The sequence below is a fragment of the Pan paniscus genome, chromosome 8, assembly GCF_029289425.2.
Source record: "Pan paniscus chromosome 8, NHGRI_mPanPan1-v2.0_pri, whole genome shotgun sequence".
Taxonomy (NCBI): Eukaryota; Metazoa; Chordata; class Mammalia; order Primates; family Hominidae; genus Pan; species Pan paniscus.
In genome coordinates, this window is record NC_073257.2 from 115,212,166 (window position 1) to 115,235,111 (window position 22,946).

Below are 22,946 nucleotides of genomic sequence, written 5' to 3' on the forward strand. Positions count from 1 at the left end.
CAAATGTCTGAAACAACTTTGAGGCCGGGCATGGTGGCTCACGCCTGCAATCCCAGCACTTTGGGAGGCAGAGGCAGGCAGATTGTTTGAGGTCAGGAGTTCGAGACCAGCCTGACCAACATGGAGAAACCCCGTCTCTACTAAAAATACAAATTAGCTGGGCATGGTGGCACATGCCTATAATCCCAGCTACTCGGGAGGCTGAGGCAGGAGAATCGCTTGAACCTGGGAGGCAGAGGTTGCAGAGAGCCAAGATCGTGCCATTGTACTCCAGTCTGGGCAACAAGAGCAAAACTCCGTCTAAAAAACAAACAAACAAACAAAAAACCCAAAAAACTGCAAGGAAGAAAAAACAAGATGGAGAAGGAATGGCGAGACTAAAAAACATTAAGGGGTGTAAATGACAAATACATTAACCAATTACAATGTATGGACCTTACTGAATCCTGATTGAAAAACTATCAACAATTTTCAGGGGACAATCTAGGAAATTTAAGTAGTACATGAATATCTGATCAAGGGATTATCATTAATTTAAAAAACTGTAGTATCATTATTATGTTGCCATAAAAGGACACTTAACATGAATTTATAATTATTGGAGTGGTGTGTACATGGGAGTTCATTATACTATTCTGCCTACTTTTGTATAAGTTTTAAAATTTTCATAATAAAGGGAATTCTTTTTTTTTTTCTTTTCTTTTCTTTTTTGAGACAGAGTCTCACTCTGTCACCCAGGCTGGAGTGCAATGGTGCAATCTCAGCTCACTGCAAGCTCCGCCTCCCGGGTTCACGCTGTTCTCCTGCCTCAGTCTCCCGAGTAGCTGGGACTACAGGCGTGCACCACTACGCCCAACTAATTTTTTTTTTTTTTCATTAGAGATGGGGTTTCACTGTTAGCCAGCATGGTCTCAATCTCCTGACCTCGTGATCCACCCGCCTCAGCCTCCCAAAGTGCTGGGAGTACAGGTATGAGCCACTGCGCCCAGCCAGGGATTTCTTTTTTAAGTGAAAAATAAAAAGATCACTATCTAGACACATGTGGCTGAAATGTGGGACCCAATAGTTTGAGGTGTAGGAGGTGATAAGTAGATGACAGAGTTTGAAAGTAAAAACTAATGCTTACCCAGCTCCGATCTCTGGGACAACTAACGATGCTACGACCTCATGCAAATAAAAAGCTGAAGTAATCAGAACTAAACAGTCCCTTACAGGAAAAGCACAAAGTGTTTTTTTAGGACTTACAGACTGGGAGCCTAGAATGGCTACCTAGGGAACCAAGGCACACATTTGTTCCATGTTACAGCACTCAGCTTTCCTATCTGTACAGTAGTTTGTTCTTAAGAACTTTCTCAACTAAAACTCAGAGTCTATATTAGATAGGTATTTTATTTTTCTAGGTGTCCTGGGCTTGCTTGTTATACTTGAGCAACTGATAAATGGTCTGCCCGTTATTACCACAGTACAGCATACAGAATAGGTGTTGAGTGTAGGCACTCCAGGCAGACACCTGGGCTCAAACCCTGGTTCTGCCATTTTCTAATAGTGAGTCTTTGGGCAAGTTCCTGAACTTGTCTGTGTCTCTATTTGTAAAATAGATAAAAATAGCACCTGCTTCATACAATTATCATGAAAATAAGTTAATGTATGTAAATAATAAAAATACCTGTCACATAGTAAGCACTGAAGAGTTGTTAGTGTTGTGGGCCATTTGTCTCTAAGATTATTTGCATCATTTTTGCTCTTTATGTACAGGATTTTAACTTTTTTTGTTTGTTTTTTGTTTTTGAGATGGAGTCTTGCTCTGTCGCCCAGGCTGGAGTGCAGTGGAGCGATCATGGCTCACTGCAACCTCTACCTTCTGGATTCAAGCGATTCTCTTGCCTCAGCCTCCCAAGTAGCTGGGACTACAGGCGTGTACCACCACGCTATTTTTTGTATTTTTAGTAGAGACAGAGTTTCACTGTGTTAGCCAGGATGGTCTCGATCTCCTGACCTCATGATCCACCGGCCTCAGCGTCCCGAAGTGCTGGGATTACAGGCGTGAGCCACTGCGCCCGGCGGATTTTAACTTTTGAGATGGAGTCTCGTTCTGTCACCCCATTCTGTCACCCAGGCTGGAGTGCAGTGGCACAATCTCGGCTCACTGCAACCTCTGCCTCTTGGGTTCAAGTGATTCTCCTATCTCAGCCTCCCAAGTAGCTGGGACTACAGGTACCCGCCACCAACATCTGGCTAATTTTGTATTTTTAGTAGAGATGGGGTTTCATCATATTGGTCAGGCTGGTCTCAAACTCCTGACCTCAGGTGATCCACCCGCCTTGGCCTCCCAAAGTGCTGGGATTACAGGCGTGAGCCACCGCACCTGGCCCCAATTTCTTAAACCTAGTAGAAAATGATTTTATTGTTTTATAGGGCTGTCATTACTAAAAGAGAAAACTGAAACAAAGATTTCATGAAAAAAATATAACCAGTAACGGGCTTAAACAAAAATTCTAACATAAGCATATACATATATATGTTTTTGAGATGGAGTTTTGCTCTTGTTGCCCAGGCTGGAGTGGAATGGCGCAGTCTTGGCTCACTGCTACCTCTGCCTCCCGAGTTGAAGCAATTCTCCTGCCTCAGCCACCCAAGTAGCTAGGATTACAGGCGTGAGCCACCACACTAATTTTTGTTTTTTTAGTAGAGACAGGGTTTCACCATGTTGGCCAGGCTGGTTTCAAACTCCTGACCTCAGGTGATCCGCCCACCTCAGCCTCCCAAAGTGCTGGGATTATAGGTGTGAGCTACCGTGCCCGGCCAGTTTTTTTGTTGTTTGTTTTTGAGACAGTCTCGCTCTGTCGCCTGGGCTGCAGTGCAGTGGCACGATCTTGGCTCACTGCAAACTCTGCCTCCTGAGTTCACGCCATTCTCCTGCCTCAGCCTCCCGAGTAGCTGGGACTACAGGCGCCTGCCACCATGCCCTGCTAATTTTTTGTATTTTTAGTAGAGACGGGGTTTCACGTGTTAGCCAGGATGGTATCGATCTCCTGACTCGTGATCCACCCGCCTCAGCCTCCCAAAGTGCTGGGATTACAGGTGTGAGCCACTGTGCCCGGCCTGTTTTTTTGTTTGTTTGTTTGTTTTTTTGAGATGAAGTTTTGCTTTAGCCCAGGCTGGAATGCAGTGGCGCAATCTCGGCTCACTGCAGCCTCTGCCTCCTGGGTTCAAGCAATTCTCCTGCCACAGCCCTCCTGAGTACCTGGGATTACAGGCATGCATCACCATACCGGGCTAATTTTTGTACTTTCAGTGGAGACAGGGTTTCCCCATGTTGCCGAGGCTGGTCTCAACTCCTAACTTCAAGTGATCCTCCCGTCCTGGTCTCCTAAAGTGCTGGGATTACAGGCGTTAGCCACCGTGCCTGGCCAAGCATATATTGTTTCAACCAGATACATTTTTATATCCCCAAAATGTTTACACCAAGCAAATTACAAACAATGTTTCTATTCAAAGTTTCTATCAAATCTTGGCTTAGGTATTAAAAAAAAACAACAGCTTTATTGAGATGTAATTCACATACCATTAAATTCACCCTTTAAAAGTGTACGATTAAATGGATTTTAGTATATCTACAAAATTTTGCAACCATCACTGCTATGTAATTTCAGAATATTTTCATTACCCTAAAAAGAAGCCTGGCTGGGCAAGGTGGCTCACGCCTGTAATCCCAGCACTTTGGGAGGCCAAGGCGGGTGGATCACCTGAGGTAAGGAGTTCAAGACCAGCCTGGCTAACACGGTGAAACCCCGTTTCTACTAAAAATACAAAAAATTAGCTGGGCGTGGTGGGGCGCACCTGTAATACCAGCTACTTGGGAGGCTGAGGCAGGAGAACTGCTTGAACCCGGGAGGCAGAGGTTGCAGTGAGCCCAGATTGCGCCACTGCACTCCAGCCTGGGTGACAGAGCGAGACTCCATCTCCAACAAGAAAAAAAGAAACCTGTACCTCTTGGTAGTCACTCCCCATTCAGCCTCTTCCCCAAGCCTCTGACAACCGCTAATCTGCTTTCTGCTCCTGTGGATTTTCTTGTTCTGCACATTTCAGATAAATGAAATCATATAATATATGGATGGCCTTTTGTGACTGGCTTCTTTTCCTTAGCATCATGTTTTCAATGTTTACCCATGTCAGACCATGTATCAGTACTTCATTCCTTTTTACTGTCAAATAATACTCTATTATATGAAAATACATTTTGTTTATCCATTCATCAGCTAATAGGTTATATACACTGTTTCCAATTTGGGGTTATTATTCGCTCTTTCGCCCAGGCTGGAGTGAAGTGGCATGATCTCAGCTCACTTCGCCAAGTTCTCCGCCCTCCGGGTTCAAGTGATTGTCTTGCCTCAGCCTCCCAAGTAGCTGGGATTATAGGTGCCCACCACCACGCCTGGCTAATTTTTGTATTTTTAATAGAGATAGAGTTTTGGCATGTTGGCCAGGCTAGTCTCGAACTCCTGAACTCAGGAGATCCACCTGCCTTGGGCTCCCAACGTGCTAGGATTACAGGCATGACCCAATGTCCCCAGCCCAATTTTGGATTATTAAAAATATATATATATTTGAAATCAAATCCAAATAATGTGCATACAATGTAATTAATTTATATGTCCCTTAAGTTACTTTTATCAATAGGTTTCATCTGTAGGTTTATTCTTCATCTCTTTCCTTTTTAATTTATTTGCTGAAGAAACAGAATTGGTTGCTATGTAGTTTTCCACTATCTTGATCTGGCTTATTATATTCCTTCAGTGTCATTTAATACATCTCTCTCTCTCTTTTTTGAGACAGAGTCTCGCTGTGTCGCCCAGGCTGGAGTGCAGTGGTGAGATCTTGGCTCACTGCAAGCTCCGCCTCCCAGGTTCATGCTATTCTCCTGCCTCAGCCTCCCGGGTAGCTGGGACTACAGGCACCCGCCACCGTGCCCGGCTAATTTTTTTTGTATTTTTAGTAGAGATGGGGTTTCACTGTTAGCCAGGATGGTCTTGATCTCCTGACCTCGTAATCTGCCCACCTCGGCCTCCCAAAGTGCTGGGATTACAAGCTTGAGCCACCGCGTCCGGCCTAATACATCTCTGTGTCCCCTGTATTTCTTGTAAATTAGTAATTAAATCTAGAAGCATAGTCACCTTCCTATATGTCTTGGCAAGAACACTTCACGGTGATATTGCTACCATGTTTTTTCATGTGTAAGAACCACAACTATATATTCTGGGTTGCACATGTGTTTCTGAGGAAGCAGTAGACTAATACTTTATCTTTTCTGTTTTTAAGACAGAGTCTTACTCTGTCACCTAGGCTAGAGTGTAGTGACGCGATCACAGCTCACTGCAGCCTCAATCTCCTAGGCTCATGTGATCCTGCCACCTTAGCTTCCTGAGTAGCTGGAACTGCCCATGCCAACATGCAGAGCTAACATTTTTATTTTTGATAGAGACAGGGTATTCCTGTGTTGCCCAGATTGGTCTTGAACTCCTGGCTCCAAGCAATCCTCCTGCGTTGGCCTCCCAAAGTACTGGGATTACAGATGTGAGCCAACGAACCCGGCCTAATATTTCAATTCATTCTCTAGTTCTTTCTTCATGAAGTTTTAAAACTCTGTTGGACTGACTACTACAGGTTATTAGACAGGCGTCTTCAGGGAACACTGGTAGCATATATCCCTGTGCTTAAACCATACAAAAATGTATCTGCCACTATCCCACCCACTACATGGCTACGAGAATTTCCTAAAGCTGAACACCACCGGTTTGATGTTTTACAACTTAGAAGAGGTTCAACGCTATCAAAAATCATGGGGATTTATGGTCGGGCGCAGTGGCTCATACCTGTAATCCCAGCACTTTGGGAGGCCCAGGTGGGTGGGTCACCGGAGGTCAGGAGTTTGAGAATAGCCTGGCCAACATGGTGAAACACCGTCTCTACTAAAAATGCAAAATTAGCTGGGCGTGGTGGTGCATGCCTGTAATCCCAGCTACTCAGGAGGCTGAGGCTGGGTTCAAGAATCGCTTGAACCCAGACGGCGGAAGTTGCAGTGAGCCAAGATTGTGCCACTGTGCTCCAGCCTGGGCAACAGAGGAAGACTCCATTAAAAAAAAAAAAAAAAAAAAAAAATCATGAGGACTTAAAACTGCATTCCCTTTATCACATCAATCTCTGAGACACATGTATAATATGCTTCACCCAGAGAATTACCTATCTATTCCTATGCTTTAATTCATGTCTCTGAGCTAGTGTGTTCATAAAACAGTACAGTATATCCAACTAGGTATAATTCACCTAACTTTCAGTACAGACACTTGACAAAGTCACTGAAAATCTAAACAGATCAAAGTCACCTATTCCTTGTATATTTACCTCCCAAGAAACTATAAGGTCTGATTTACCCCTTCTTAAAAAGTTACCTTTTCCTGATGACTCACATTATAGTAGTAACACTGTATACAATGGTACCTGTGATTTCGGAATCTTTAAATCAACTCTGAACTTAAATATGTTACAAAGGAGTTCATTCTTACCTCTAAAACTTCAGTGAATAATTGAAGTAACAAGTAGGGCAAAATAACTTGAGCAAAAAATGTTACATGCAAATAAAATTTTAAGCTCATATTTAATTCTAAATGCCAAATATGCAAAAATGCTTTGAGACATTTTTTATCACCAAATTAACATAGCATTTGGTTTTAGTTTTAAAAAGTATTCACTTAATTTTCCTTAGACTACTGTTCTGAATGAACAAATCCCTACTTAATAACTTTTATTCATAAATCTATAATATTATTAAATGTACTTCATATTTAAATAACTTATATATACAATCTCCATTTGGTTGCTAATCTGACTCGAATTTGTGTGCTACAGAGTCCTCTTGTGAAATGAATGAAAAAAAAAGTAAAATACCTTAAAATGTCCCGTGCCTTCATTAGCACTGAAAAATGAGAGCAAAATTAATCAATATTTAATACTTTAAGCTATATGTTTAATCATAAAACAACATATATAAATATTTGAGAAACATCAATTCATTGTAATTCTAGAACACAGTCACCTGAAGTTTTATGAAATAAACAAATGTAATTGTTATTTCTGCCACCTAGTGGTTAAGGCAAAGGCAGTTTTATCCAGTATTTTAGTCTACTTTCTATACTTAATTTTAGAAGTTAAAAGTATATTCTCTTTTTTTGATGGAAAATATGAGAATTTACTTATTTTTTCCAGCTTTATTAGGGGATAATAGACAAATTAAAATTGTGTATATCTATAGGTTTTAAGATACGTATATACTGTAAACTAATAAAATCAAGCAAATCAACATATCCATCAGCTCACATACTTATTTTACTGTAGTGAGAACATTTAGGATCTACTCTTAGCAATTTTCAAGTATATAATACATTATTAACTGTAGTCATCATGATGTACAATAGATCTCCAGGAAAAAGTATATTCTTAAATATTAGATTCCCCCTCACCCCACATTTAGCATCCTAACATTTTACAGCTTAGTCTAATTTCATATTTTTCTTTTAATCATAATCAATGTGATTTTTCTCTCTATAGTAACATTTACAATACAAAATTTCTTACAAGAAGGCTGCTATGCTTCCTATTGCTTTTTTTGCAGAATAATTACCTGGACATAATTTTACTCAGTTTCCTTTTCACCTAGAAGCCTACAGATTTCTTGGTTAAATCAATTACTTTTAAGCCATGAGGGAGACAAGGGTATCTAACTTTTTGTTGAGAAAGTACTATGTGCCAGGCATTGAATTAGGTATTCATGTGCATATGCATGCTTTTCATTTAGTCCTCACAATAGCCCTGCAAATGAGGTATTAGTACCCCTTTCTACAGATGAAAAAAATTAAGCTCACAGAGGTCATAACTTTCTTTGGGACACACAGATATGGTAGGTAATAAAACTGAAATTCACACTCAGGTGTGCCTAACATCAAAGCCAATGTTCTTTCTTCCTTATGTTGTGAAGATTAGACAAGTTCACAATTGCATCATCTCCAAAGTATTCTTTTTTTCTTTCATTTTTTTCTTTAAGAGATAGAGTCTTGCTCTATCACCCAGGCAGGAATGTAGTGGCTCACTGCAGCTTCAACCTTCTGGGCTTAAGTGAACTTCTTGCCTTAGCCTACCTGAGCAGCTGGGAGTACAGATATGTGCCACCATGCATGGCTAATTAAAAAAAAAAAAAAATTTAAGAGATAGGGTCTCGCTGTGTTGGCCAGGCTGGTCTCAAACTCCTGGCCTCAAGCCATCCTTCTGCCTTAGCCTCCCCAAATGCTGGAATTACAGGTGTGAGCCACCACACCCAGACTCCAAAGCACCCATTTTTTTTTTTTGAGACGGAGTCTCACTGTCATCCAGGCAGGAGTGCAGTGGCGTGATCTCGGCTCACTGCAACCTCCGCCTCCCGGGTTCAAGCGATTCTCTTTGCCTCAGCCTCCCGAGTAGGTGGGACTACAGGCACCCACCACCACACTCGGCTAATTTTTGTATTTTTAGTATAGACGGGGTTTCACCATGTTGTTCAGGATGGCCTCGATCTCTTGATCTCGTGATCTGCCCACCTTGGCCTCCCAAAGTGCTAGGATTACAGGAGTGAGCCACGGTGCCCAGCAAAGTACTCTTTGTAAGAAAAAAATAGGCTGGGCGAGGTGGCTGATGCCTGTAATCCCAGCACTTTGGGAGGCCAAGGTGGGCAGATAATGAGGCCAGGAGTTCAAGAGCAGCCGGGCCAACATAATGAAACCCCGTCTCTCCTAAAAATACAAAAAATTAGCTGGGCGTGGTGGCGCATGCCTGTAATCCCAGCTACTCGGGAGGCTGAGGCAGGAGAACTGCTTGAACCCGGGAGGCGGAGGTTGCAGTGAGCTGAGATCGTGTCACTACACTCCAGCCCGGTGACAGTGCGAGACTCCATCTCAAAAAAATAAAGGAAAAGAGGCCAGGCGCGGTGGCTCACGCCTGTAATCCTAGCACTTTGGGAGGCAAGGTGGGTGGATTGCCTGAGCTCAGGAGCTCAAGACCAGCCTGGGCAACAAATTAGCAAGGTGTGGTGGCGTGCACCTGTAGTCCCAGCTACTCGGGAGGCTGAGGCAGGAGAATCGCTTGAAATCGGGAGGCAAAGGTTGCAGGGAGTCAAGATCATGCCACTGCACTCCAGCCTGGGCAACAGAGTGAGACTGCGTCTCCAAAAAAAAAATTAAAAAATAAATAAATAAATAAAAAGAAAAAAGTAATAGAGATACAGAAATATTTATATATTATAAACCTATAAATGATATATTATTTTATATGAAATTATATCAATATATAAATGTAAACTGTAAATCCGTAAATGTACAAATAAATATAAAATACACACATAAATAGAATGTTAAATTATATTATCTTAGAGTTATAAAATAAAACATCCCATTCATTGTAAGAATTATCTCTGTAGAATACTTGGTACATGGGCATCAGCTTCTACCTGAATATCTAAAGACAGCTTAACTGACAAGTCAGCAATTTCATTTGTGGGTGACTTTGTTAGAAATTACTTGCTTGCGGCCAGGTGCAGTAGGTCACACCTGTAATTTCAGCACTCTGGGAGGCTGAGGTAGGTGGATCGCTTGAGGTCAGGAGTTTGAGACCTGCCTGGCCAACATGGTAAACTTATGTCTCCAATAAAAATACAAAAATTAGCCAGGCGTGTTGGCACATGCCTGTAATCCTAGCTACTCGAGAGGCTGAGGCAGGAGAATCACTTGAACCCGGGAGGCGGAGGTTGCAGTGAGCCGAGGTCGTGCCACTGCACTCCAGCCTGGGTGACAGAGCCAAACTCCATCTCAAAAAAGCAAAAAAAATTACTTGCTTCCACTTAATCAAACACGCTTCACACTGTAACATATACCTAGAAGTCATAGTTTTGCCTTCTGGTATTGTGAATCAGACCAATTTTTCTTTTATTTGGTAACCCTTTAAAGATTTTAAACTAATTTGAGGGACTTACCATTGCTTTATTTCCAAACAAAATATTTTTGTTCCTTCCGCTACCACATGACGTATTTTCAAACTTTTACCACTCCAGTTATACCTGTTTACCAATATCTCTCTTAAAATATGGTACCCAGAGCTGAACACAATACTCTTGTTGGACTAAGGCAGCACAGAGTGGGATACTACTCTCGGGTTTACTAAACACCACTGAGCTTAAAATGGCATTAAATTTTTGCTGCATCACACATCTCGTAAGACTCTATTTTCTTTGGTATGCAGGTGTATGTATTATAGCACCATGGACCACTTTAACCTTTATTTTTGAACGGCCCTGCATTATTTCAATACTCATATTGATAATAATTCAGACTTAAGAATATCACATGTTGATTCTTACAACAATCCTTTGAGTTGCTATTGTAACCTCCAGTTTAGAAATACAGAAACTGATGATCAGTTCAGAGAAGTTACATCCCAAGGGTTACCTACTCTGAGTTAGTCTTCAAAACCTATACTCTTTCAACATACCATACTGTCTGTCTTGGGTTATTTCTTTTTATAATCTACTTTACACATAGAAACTATAGAACAAAAAGGATAAGAGTCTATCTTAAGATCATAAAGCTGGGCACGGTGGCTCACGCCTGTAATCCCAGCACTTTGGGAGGTCGAGGTGGGTGGATAACCTGAGGTCAGGAGTTCAAGACCAGCCTGACCAACAAGGAGAAACCCTGTGTCTACTAAAAATACAAAATTAGCTAAGCGTGGTGGTGCATGTCTGTAATCCCAGTTACCTGGGAGGCTGAGACAGGAGAATTGCTTGAACCTAGGAGGCAGAGGTTGCAGTGAGTCGAGATCATGCCACTGCACTCCAGCCTTGACAACAAGAGAAAACCCTGTCTCAAACAAACAAACAAACAAAAAAATCGGTCAGGTGCAGTGGCTCATGCCTCTAATCCCAGCACTTTAGGAGGCCAAGGCAGGCAGACCACGAGGTCAGGAGATCGAGACCATCCTGGCCAACACGGTGAAACCCTGTCTCTACTAAAAACAAAAAAAAATTAGCCGGGCGTGGTGGCAGGCACCTGTAGTCCCATCTACCTGGGAGGCTGAGGCAGGAGAATGGCATGAACCCGGGAGGCGGAGCTTGCAGTGAGCTGAGATCGCGCCACTGCACTCCAGCCTGGGAAACAGAGCGAGACTCCATCTCAAAAAAAAAAAAAAAAAAAAGAAGACCATAAAACACGCATACCTTGTTGGGTGCAGTGGCTCACGCCTGTAATCCCAATACTTTGGGAGGCCGAGGTAGGTGAATCACCTGAGGTCAGGAGTTCGAGACCAGCCTGGCCAACATGATGAAACCCCATCTCTACTAAAAATACAAAAACTTAACCGGGCATGGTGGCACACGCCTGTAATCCCAGCTACTTGGGAGGCTAAGGCAGGAGAATTGCTTGAACCCTAGAGGCAAAGGTAGCAGTAAGCCGAGATCACACCACTACACTCCAGCCTGGACAAGAAGAGTGAAACTCCGTTTCAAAAGAAAAAAAAAAATGCATACCCAATTTAGGGGAGAAATCTAATTTCATATTCCAGTAACAGAGAAATTAGTGCAGAGGCTGAACCCACCTCAGTGTTTTTCCTCCTCCAAGTCAAGCAGAGTCAAGCACTGAACCAAATTTGCCCCTGTGCTTCCATCAGATTAAAACTCCCCTTGTCCTGTCATGAAAACAGTTTCCTACAGGTTACCCCCAATAGCCTAACTTTTGCGGTAACATAAATGCTTTTCTATGTAATAAAAAGGGTGAGGTGCAGTGGCTCACGCCTGTAATCCCATCATTTTGGGAGGCCAAGGCGGGTAGATTGCTTGAGCCGGGAGTTCAAGACCAGCTTGGGCAATATGGTAAAAAATTAGCTGGGCATGATGGTGTGTGCCTATAGTCCCAGCTGCTCAGGAGGCTGAGGCGAGAGGATTGCTTGAGTCTAGGAGGCAGAGGCTGCAGTAACCTGAGATCGCGCCACTGCAGTCCAGCCTGGGCAGCAGAGCAAGACCCTGTCTCAAGGAAGAAAAAACAGATAAAGGACTGTCTTAGGAGGTACACTGAATACCCATCATAACCAACAATTTCTAAGGTTCAATTTTTATTTACACAGGAGGACCTTAATATATACCTTATGAGTCCGGGTGCAGTGGCTCACGCCTGTAATCCCAGCACTTTGGGAGGCCAAGGTAGGTGGATCACGAGGTCAGGAGTTCGAGACCAGCCTGGCCAACATGGTGAAACCCCATCTCTACTAAAAAATACAAAAATTAGCTGGGTGTGGAGGAGGGCACCTGTAATCCCCGCTACTCTGGAGGCTGAGGCGGCAGAATTGCTTGAAACCGGAAGACTGAGGACTGAGGTTGCAGTAAGCCAAGATCGCGCCACTGCCCTCCAGCCTGGGGAACAAAAGCGAAATTCTGTCTGTCTCAAAAAAAAAAAAAAAAAAAACCACACACACACACACACACACACACACACACACACACACACACACACACACAAAAGCATCTTATGAGGCCAGGTGCAGTGGCTCATGCCTGTAATCCGAGCACTCTGGGAGGCTTAGGCAGGTGGATCATGAGGTCAAGAGTTCAAGACCAGCCTGGTTAACAAGGTGAAACCCTGCCTCTACTAAAAATACAAAAAAAAAAAAAAAAAAAAAGTCAGGCATGGTGGTATGCGCCTGTAATCCCAGCTACTTCGGAGGCTGAGGTAGGAGAACTGCTTGAACCCAGGAGGCAGAGGCTGCAGTGAGCCGAGATTGTGCCTCTGCATTCCAACCTGGGTGACAAAGTATGACTCTGTCTCAGGGAAAAAAAATATATATATATATATGTTTTATATACATACCTTATGAATAAACAAAAGCAATTTATTCAAGGTTACAAAGCTAGAAAACAGCAGAGCTACGACTTAAATCCAGATCTCCTATTCCAAGGTAGGGCTTTTTCCTCTACAGCAGGAAATGCATTAATAATGTAACAACTTTAGTAATGGTAATGACTGCCTTGAGCATTGTGGTCAAGTCTCATCAGGAAAGCCTGCTATGATTAATTATTGATTTCTGCTACAAGTAAAGAAAGAAGAAATGGTGGCACACCCATCACACGTTTACCATCGCTGTATTACAATATCTGACTTTTCAAAAAAGGTATAAAAAGTGGATCCAAGTTCCTGCTGTGATTAGTGGAAAGTGTTACATTTCCCCAAAATAATTTTTTTTTTTTTTTGAGACAGGGTCTTGCTCTGTCACCCAGGCTGGAATGCAGTGGTGCAATCAAGGCTCACTGCAGCCTCAAACTCCCGGGCTCAGTCGATCCTCCCCCATCAGCCTCCCTAGTAGATGGGACTACAGGTGCATGCCACCATGGCCAATTAATTTTCTTTTCGTATTTTTTTGTAGAGACAGGGTTTTACCATGTTGACCAGGCTAGTGTCCAGCTCCTGGACTCAAGCGGTTCTCCTACCTCTGCTTCCCAAAGTGCTAGGATTACAGGCATAAGCCACCATGCCTGACCCTCAAAATAATTTTTTAAAAATATAATTCCTTAAGTCGGGCGCGGTGGCTCACGCCTGTAATCCCAACACTTTGGGGGGCCAAGGTGGGCGGATCACCTGAGGTCGGGAGATTGAGACCAGCCTGACTGACATGGCGAAACCCTGTCTCTACTAAAAATAGAAAATTAGCCAGGCATGGTGGCCGGCACCTGTAACCCCAGCTATTTGGAAGGCTGAGGCAGGAGAATCGCTTGAACCCGGGAGGTGGAGGTTGCGGTGAGCCGAGATTGCGCCATTGCACTCCAGCATGAGCAACAAGAGTGAAACTCCGTCTCAAAAACAAAAAAAAATCCTTTTAATTTTCTTTTTTATTTTTTTTGAGACGGAGTTTCACTCCTGTCACCCAGGCTGGAGTGCAATGGCACTACCTTGGCTCACCCACAACCTCCGCCTCCCGGGTTCAAGTGATTCTCCTGCCTCGGCCTCCCAAGTAGGTGGGACTAAAGGCGCGCACCACCATGCCTGGCTAATTTTTGTATTTTTTGTTTGTTTTTGTATTTTTCGAGACGGAGTTTGGCCCTTGTTGCCCAGGCTGGAGTGCACTGGTGTGATCTCGGCTCACTGCAACCTCCGCCTCTCGGGTTCAAGTGATTCTCCTCCCTCAGCCTCCTGAATAGCTGGGATTACAGGTGCAAGCCACCACATCCAGCTTTTTTTTTTTTTGTATTTTTAGTAAAGATGGGTTTCACCATATTGGCCAGGCTGGTCTCGAACTCTTGATGTCAAGTAATCTGCCCACCTAAGCCTCCCAGAATGCTGGGATTACAGGCGAGAGCCACTGCGCCCAGCCAACTCTTTAATTTTCAAATTGTAATTAGCTAGTCATTAAAAGATATTACTCCAGCCTTCTTTTGATTAGTATGAAAACAAAACAAAAGTCACATTGTCACATGTGTAAAAATTCAAACACAATGGCAAGTAAGACTTGTTCCCATCCCAAACTCAATAGACTCCAGTGCCGCTTCCTAGGGGCACTGCCATTAATATGTTCTTTTTTTTTTTTCTCAGCAGTCTTTCTCTGTCACCCAGGCTGGAGTGCAGTGGCACAATCTCAGCTCACTGCAACCTCCACCTCCCAATTCAAGCGATTCTCCTGTCTCAGCCTCCCAAGTAGCTGGAATCACAGGCACGTGCCACCACACCTAGCTAATTTTTTATACTTTTGATAGAGACAGTGTTTCACCATGTTGGCCAGGCTGGTCTCAAACTCCTAATCTCAAGTGATCCGCCCACCTCGGCCTCCTCAAGTGCTGGGATTAAGAGTGAGCCACTGCACCCGGACTTTTTTTTTTTTTTTCCTTCAGACAGAGTTTCACTCTCATTGCCCAGGCTGGAGTGCAACAGCATAATCTTGGGTTACTGCAACCTCCACCTCCCAGGTTCAAGTAATTCTCCCGCCTCAGCCTCCTGAGTAGCTGGGACTACAGGCACCCGCCACAACACCTGGCTCATTTTTATATTTTTAGTAGAGACAGGGTTTCATCATGTTGGTCAGGGTGATCTTGAACTCCTGACCTCGGGTAATCTGCCCGCCTCGGCCTCCCAAAGTGCTGGGATTACAGGTGTGAGCCACCATGCCTGGCCAAGATGTTCTTATATGGCCTTTCAGGAATGGCCTGTACACATAAAAAGTATACGTGTACTTGCATATTTTCCACCATCCTCTTTTTAAAAAACTTAAGTGAGCACAAGGTACATGGGCTTGCCTTTCTGCACCTTGCTTTTCCCACTTAATACATCTTGGAGATTATTTCACATCATCATACACATTATTATATTAGTGCATACTCATGTATGGGTATACCATTATTTAACCTACTCCCTTATAGAGATATAAATTGCAACACTCTTTAATGATAGAAATTGCTGGATTAAAATTTGGAATTACATGATTTCTTCTAATTTTTCCAAAGGGATCTTTATGTCATTATCATCAACCACTACTATGGGCTTCTTGGGGACATAACAAATGTCTCTTGCCTTTTAGGGGTTCTTTTTTTTTTTTTGAGACGGAGTCTCTGCCGCCCAGGCTGGAGTGCAGTGGCACCATCTCGGCTCACTGCAAGCTCTGCCTCCTGGTTTCACACCATTCTCCTGCCTCAGCCTCCCGAGTAGCTGGGACTATAGGCGCCTACCACCACGACCAGCTAATTTTTTGTATTTTTAGTAGAGACGGGGTTTCACCGTGTTAGCCAGGATGGTCTTGATCTTCTGACCTCATGATCCGCCCGCCTCGGCCTCCCAAAGTGCTGGGATTATAGGCGTGAGCCACCGCGCCCGGCCTTAGGGGTTCTTAATAACAGTTGAGAGCGCGAAGTGAATATACAAGGAGATAAATACAATAAAGCACACACTAGATAATAAATGATACAAGTAGCCTAGAGTTATAAAGAGATGACTGAGAAGTAAAATAGTCATCAGTGATACAACATGAGAAATCTAGATTTTTTCCAAGAAAGGCATTTTAGTTTACTGGGCCAGCCAGTTAAGCGTTTGAAAACTAGTTTGATACATGCCAACTCTGGGACCATGACAGTCTGTTTAACATTGCTGCACTAAAATGGAGTACACCATATGCTACAGTGTATGAAAGAAGCAATTTATAAGTATCTAGCAGGGCATGGTGGCTCACGTCTGTAATCCCAGCACTTTGGGAGGCTGAGGTGGGTGGATCACCTGAGGTCAGGAGACCAGCTTGGCCAACATGGCAAAACCCTGTCTGTACTAAAACTACAAAAATTAGCCAGGCGTGGTGGCATGTGCCTGCAGTCCCAGCTACTTGGGAGGCTGAGGCAGGAGAATCCCCTGAACCTGGGAGGCAGCAGTTGCAATAAGCTGAGATTGCACCACTGCACTCCAGCCTGGGCGACAGAGTAAAACTCTGTCTCAAAAAAAAAAAAAAAAAAAAAAAAAAGAAAGGTATCTAACTCATTTGGCAAAATCAGGTAAAGTTGAAGAGGAACATACCCTAAGACTCAGTAAATCTACACTCGTGGAGAACTATCTATCTCACATATACACAGGAGATACATATGAATTTGTTTACGGCAACATTGTTTAAAACAGCAACAAGTAAATAAACCAACAAACCTGGAAACAAACCTAAATATTCAACAGAACAGGAAAAGATAAGAAATAATATATTCATTTTAATGGAATGCCAAATAATGGTGAAAATGAATGAACTAGGCTATATATTTCAACAGGGATGAATCACACAATACTGAGTGAAAAGTATACCATTTCAAGTTTGGCAAAAACAATGCTACATATTGCTTAGGAATAGATACACACGTGGCAACCACATGAAAAAAAAAGGCATGGGAATGACAAACACTTTTTTTTTTTTTTTTTTGAGACAGAGTCTCACTCTGTCACCCAGACTGGAGTGCAGTGGCACGACCTCGGTTCACTTCAACCTCCACTGCCCGATTTCAAGTGATTCTCCTGCCTCAACCTCCCGAGTAGCTGGGATTACAGGCGCCTGCCACCATGCCTGGATAATTTTTGTATTTTTAGTAGACAGGGTTTCACCATGTTGGTCAGGCTGGTCTTGAAATCCTGACCTCGTGATCCGCCCACCTCAGCCTCCCAAAGTGCTAGGATTACAGGCGTAAGCCACCATGCCCAGCCTTTTTTTTTTTTTTTTGAGATGGAGTTTTGCTCTTGTCGCCTAGGCTGGAGTGCAATGGCGCGATCTTGGCTCACTGCAACCTCTGCCTCCTAGGTTCAAGAGATTCTCCTGCCTCAGCCTCCCAAATAGCTGGGATTACAGGCACCCGCCACCACGCCCAGCTAATTTTTTTTTTGTAATTTTAGTAGAGACGGGGTTTCGCCATGTTAGCCAGGCTGGTCTCGAACTCCTGACCTCAGGTGATCCACTCACCTCGGCCTCCCAAAGTGTTGGGATTACAGGCGTGAGCCACTGCACCCGGCCCTTTATACCTTTTTCTAATTATTTCTAATATTCAGTTATTTCATAATTTTCCAAGGGGATGTCAGAAAACTTGATTTTACCTGAGTTCACAATGATTTCCTATTAGGACTTTTAACATTCTTTAAGTTAAAAGGTAAATTTTTAGGGTACTCACCCAATGAACTCCAGTAATAAAGACATATCAAGTTCAGGTGGAATACGAAACACTGATTCTAGGACTTTTTTAGATCTTCCTTTGCTTGAAGGGACTGGCTGTGGAACAGCTATTTAATAGTCAAACAAAAATGTTAATTAAGAATAAAAATGTCATAAATTGAGATCTTTGGAAAAATACACAAGTATTATAACTATGTTGAGTATTTAAAAGATCATAAACCACTCAATCTCCCTGTCTTTAATGACATTGGCTAATCTGTCAAAGCCAGTGAAATGAGAGGCAAGCCTGGGGACCACTCCACAAGGGAAGGCAGACATGTGGCTGGCTTATTAGGGACGCAGAGAGAGCTCATTAGAACAGCAACATGTGTAGACAACCCTGCATAAGCACTACTATGTGTCAGGGCTCATACTTAGCACTTCTCATGCATCATCTCATTCGTCCTTACTATAGTCCCATGATATAGGTACCAGTGCTACTGCTTTTTTTTTTTTTTCTTAACTAATAAAGAAACTGAGACCGCCAGTCGCCATGGCTAACGCCTGTAATTCCAACCCTTTGGGAGGCCAAGGTGGGTGGATCACCTGAGGTCAGGAGTTCGAGACCAACCGGGCCAACATCGCAAAACCCTGCCCCTACTAAAAATACAAAAATTAGCCAGGCATGGTGGCATGTGCCTGTAATCCCAGCTATTTGGGAGGCTGAGACAGGAGGACCGCTTGAGACTGGAAGGCGGAGGTTGCAGTGAGCCGAGATCATGCCGCTGCACTCCAGCCTAGGTGACAAGAGAGAAACTCTGTCTCAAAAAAAAAAAGAAACTGAGGCTGAGAGAGAGTAAGTAATTTGTGTAAAGTCACTCAGCTAAGTCAAGGAACCAGGATTTAGGCCAAGCAAGGTGGCTCATGCCAGTAATCCCAGCACTTTGGGAGGCCGAGGAGGGTGGATCACTTGAGGTCAGGAGTTCGGGACCAGCCTGGCCAACATGGTGAAACCCCATCTCTACTAAAAATACAAAAAAAATTAGCCGGGTGTGGTGGCACATGCCTGTAATCCCAGCTACTCGGGAGGCCAAGGCAGGAGAATTGCTTGAACCTGGAGGCAGAGGTTGCAGTGAGCCAAGATCATGCCACTGCACTCCAGCCTGTGCGACAGAGCGAGTCCATCTCATTAAAAAAAAAAAAAAGCCAGGCGCGGTGGCTCACGCCTGTAATCCTAGCACTTTGGGAGGCCAAGGTGGGCAGATCACCTGAGGTCAGGAGTTCAAGACCAGCCTGACAAACATGGAGAAACCCCGTCTCTATTAAAAATACAAAATTGGCCAGGCACGGTGGCTCAAGCCTGTAATCCCAGCACTTTGGGAGGCCGAGGAGGGCAGATCACGAGGTCAAGAGATTGAGACCATCCTGGCCAACATGGTGAAACCCCATCTCTACTAAAAATACAAAAATTAGCTGGGCGTAGTGGCGGGCGCCTGTAGCCCCAGCTACTCAGGAGGCTGAGGCAGGAGAATCACTTGAGCCCAGAAGGCGGAGGTTGCAGTGAGCCAAGATCATGCCACTGCACTCCAGCCTGGTGACATCTCAAAAAATAATCATAATAAATACATAAAAATACAAAATTAGCCAGGTGTGGTGGCGTGTGCCTGTAATCTCAGCTACTTGGGAGGCTGAGGCAGGAGAATTGCTCGAACCCAGAAGGTGGAGGTTGCGGTGAGCTGAGATCACGGCATTGCACTCCAGCCTGGCAACAAGAGCAAAACTCCGTCTCAAAATAAAAAGAACCAGGATTTAAATCCAAATCTATTTCACGTCCATTCCGTGACATTACATCATCATAAAAACTAACGTTTGAACAGTTACTGTGTGCCAGGCACTGTTTTAAGTGCTTATATTACTCAATATATTTTTTTAAATGAAGTGGTATGATTGTCATTATTTTGTAGATGAGGAAACAGACATTTACGTATGTAACTGGCTTGGCTTAAGTTATACACCTCATAAAGTGGCAGGGCTAGGAACAAACTCAGAGAATCTAGCTCCACAGTCTGCAATCTCTAATTTTTATAAATAAATTGGATTACACACAGCATTACCTTCAAAATCTCTCTGATCATATAATAAGCTACCCCCAAAAGGAACTTCAAAGGGCATATATTTTATTGTTAGTATTCTTTAATCTGTAAGTACATTATAGTATACACCCAAACTTACCAGGTTTAGGTACTTCTAGACCTCTTTCTTTATAGAAATCATGCATTTGCTTTTTTTCTCCTAAAAAATGATAAAACACAGACTAAATTACACTTAAAATGTAACTACTAGAGTCAGAGATTCTGGGATTCACAACCACGTAATAAAAGAAACTTACTTTCCTCTAGATTGATCACTAATTTGTACACTATGTCTTGTAACTGTCGGTCCAACCTAATAAAAGGAAAGGATGGAGAATACCTCAGAATTCAGAAAAATGCATTTTGGTACAGAGTGAGTTAATTGTGTTTTCTCTTGAAAGTGGGTATCTTCTTTCTCAGAGGTGAGTTACTTTTAAGTAGCATTTACAGTTCCTAAAATATAACTCACTCAAGAAAACCTTAAGTAAATATATGTAATCATAAGTATTCACAGATTCTTGAATGGGTCACTAAACTGTTTCATGTGCATTGTTTTTTGTGTGTGTGTGTGACAAGGTCTCACTTTTGTCACCCAGGCTGGAGTGCAGTGGCTCAATCATGGCTCACTGCAGCCTCCACTTCCTAGGCTTAGGTGGATTTTTCCCACCTCAGCCTCCTTAATAGCTGGGACTAAAGGAGCGTGACACCACGCCTGGTTAATTTGATTTTATTCCCTTCATAAGAATACGAGTTGAGGGCAGAGACTGTATTTTGAACTTCTGTCTATCATCTGCAAAGCACTCCTGTGTGAAGGTAGTAAAAATCAATAGTATTTGTTGAATAACAGTAATCTACTGTTAGTATTTTTCCTCTTTTAAGAAACTGAGTATGAACTGGAAATTTGAATAATAAGCCACAATGAGCTAATGACAAATGGGCTTTACTAAAGAGGCCAGTTGTTTCAGGTATTACTTCTAAAAAAACAGAATTTGGAATACCTATATACTGGAAATGAAAAGCCTAAATTAGCCTCATTAACCTGAGTAAGTGATGGGATTAAAATTCTCAGGAAAAAGGCCTGTGCCTCTTTTAAGTCCTCAGCAGATATTACAGTGCCTAGTACATAGTAAGTGCTCTATACATATTTCTTAAAAGAATATGTAGTTCCCTTTTAATTTTGAGAGAGGTCAAGAGTTTTTTTGTTTTTTTGTTTTTTTTGAGATATTCTCATCAGTCTGTCGCCCAGGCTGGAATACAGTGGCACGATCTTGGCTCCTGCAACCTCTGCCTCCCAGGTTCAAGCGATTCTCCTGCCTCAACCTCCCAAGTAGCTGGGATTATAGGCATGTGCCGCCACTCCTGGCTAATAGTGGAGATGGGGTTTCACCATGTTGGCCAGGTTGGTCTTGAACTCCTGATCTCAAGTGATCCACTCACCTCGGCCTCCCAAAGTGCTGGGATTATGGCGTTAGCCACTGAACCCATCCTGAGAGGTCAATAATTTATTCCAACTATATAACTTCAAGCTTTCAGAAAAAGTATATTTAAAATACAATTGTAACTTATATATTCTTCTTACCTTATGTTATAAAGAGGTTGTGTCTGATGTACTACTATATTGCATTTTGGACATCTGTTGCTGTAGTAAAAATGTCTTACGATGCAGCTTTTACAAACTGTTGAAAAAGAAAATGTTGAAGTCAGGATGCTTTCAAGACATTTCAAAAACTGAAAAATTATTCAGAAATGTGACCGGTATGCTTACAGGTATGAAGACATTCTGTGATGGTAGTTGCATCTATTAAGTAACCTTTGCAAATGGAACACAAGATGTATGGGGTCAGCTCAGAGAGATTAATCAGGCGCTGCAAATAAATGGAAACAGTTTTAAAATACAAGTCCTTGCCTTTTACAAATTCTTTTTCTTTTTTTTGAGACAGAGTCTCACTCTGTAGCCCAAGCTGAGTGCAGTGATGTCATCTCGGTTCACTGCAACCTCCGCCTCCTGGATTAAAGCGATTCTCCTGTCTCAGCCTCCCGAGTAGCTGGGATTACAGGCGCACACAACCACGCCTGGCTAATTTTTGTATCTTTAGTAGAGATGGGGTTTCACCATGTTGGCCAGGCTGGTCTCGAACCCCTGGCCTCAGGTGATCCACCCGCCAAGGCCTCCCAAAGTGCTAGGATTACAAGCATGAGCCACCGCGCTCAGTCCACCTTCTTCAAAACCTTAAACCATAATCTCAAAATGTCATTGCAACATGGAAACATACACCTCCAACCCATTAAAAGACTGCTGAAAGTTACAATAATAACACAATATAAATTATTGTTTCTTTCTTTCCGTTTTTTTTTTTTTTTTTTGAGAGGGAGTCGGCCTCTGTCGCCCAGACTGGAGTGCAGCGGCAAGATCTCGGCTCACTGCAACCTCCGCCTCCCAGATTCAAGTGATTCTCCTACCTCAGCCTCCTGAGTAGCTGAGATTACAGGCGCATGCCACCACGCCCGGCTACTTTTTGTATTTTTAGTAGAGAAGGGGTTTCACCGCTTTGGTCAGGCTGAACTCCTGACCTCGTGTTTCGCCTGCCTCGGCCTCCCAAAGTGCGGGGATTATAGGCGTGAGCCACACCGCGCCCAGCCAAATTATTGTTTCAAAAGGATCTTTACGCCGGGCGCAGTGGCTCACGCCTGTAATCCCAGCACTTTGGGAGGCCGAGGCGGGCGGATCACGAGGTCAGGAGATCGAGACCATCCTGGCTAACACGGTGAAACCCCGTCTCTACTAAAAATACAAAAAATAAGCCGGGCGTGGTGGCGGGCGCCTTGTAGTCCCAGCTACTCTAAAGGCTGAGGCTGGAGAATCGCTTGAACCTGGGAGGCGGAGGTTGCAGTGAGCCGAGATCGCGCCACTGCACTCCAGCCTGGGCGACAGAGCGAGACTCCGTCTCAAAAACAAAACAAAACAAAACAAAACAAAGGATCTTTACTGCCTAGTAAGCAGTAGCTTCAATAATTATACAGGACAGGCAACGTGGCTCACGCATGTAATCTTTCGGAAGGCCAGAGAGGGAGAATCTCTTGAACCCAGGAGTTCGAGAA

The 22,946-nt window shown here is 43.3% G+C and overlaps 1 protein-coding gene across 2 annotated transcripts in view; it reads right to left on the minus strand.

Annotated features, from left to right (window-relative positions):
• Nucleotides 1-22,946, minus strand: part of PCGF6 (polycomb group ring finger 6) — a 47,993-nt gene that overhangs the window by 23,849 nt on the left and 1,198 nt on the right. The window contains exons 2-7 of one of the 2 annotated variants that reach the window (XM_034931416.3): nucleotides 21,613-21,712; nucleotides 21,427-21,523; nucleotides 20,105-20,160; nucleotides 19,948-20,007; nucleotides 17,735-17,843; nucleotides 6,946-6,973 (exon numbers count right to left, since the gene is read on the minus strand). In XM_034931416.3, coding sequence (XP_034787307.1) covers nucleotides 6,946-6,973; nucleotides 17,735-17,843; nucleotides 19,948-20,007; nucleotides 20,105-20,160; nucleotides 21,427-21,523; nucleotides 21,613-21,712 — 450 coding nt within the window. The remainder of the gene's footprint in view (nucleotides 1-6,945; nucleotides 6,974-17,734; nucleotides 17,844-19,947; nucleotides 20,008-20,104; nucleotides 20,161-21,426; nucleotides 21,524-21,612; nucleotides 21,713-22,946) is intronic. The other variant, XM_055093342.2, reaches the window with a different exon arrangement.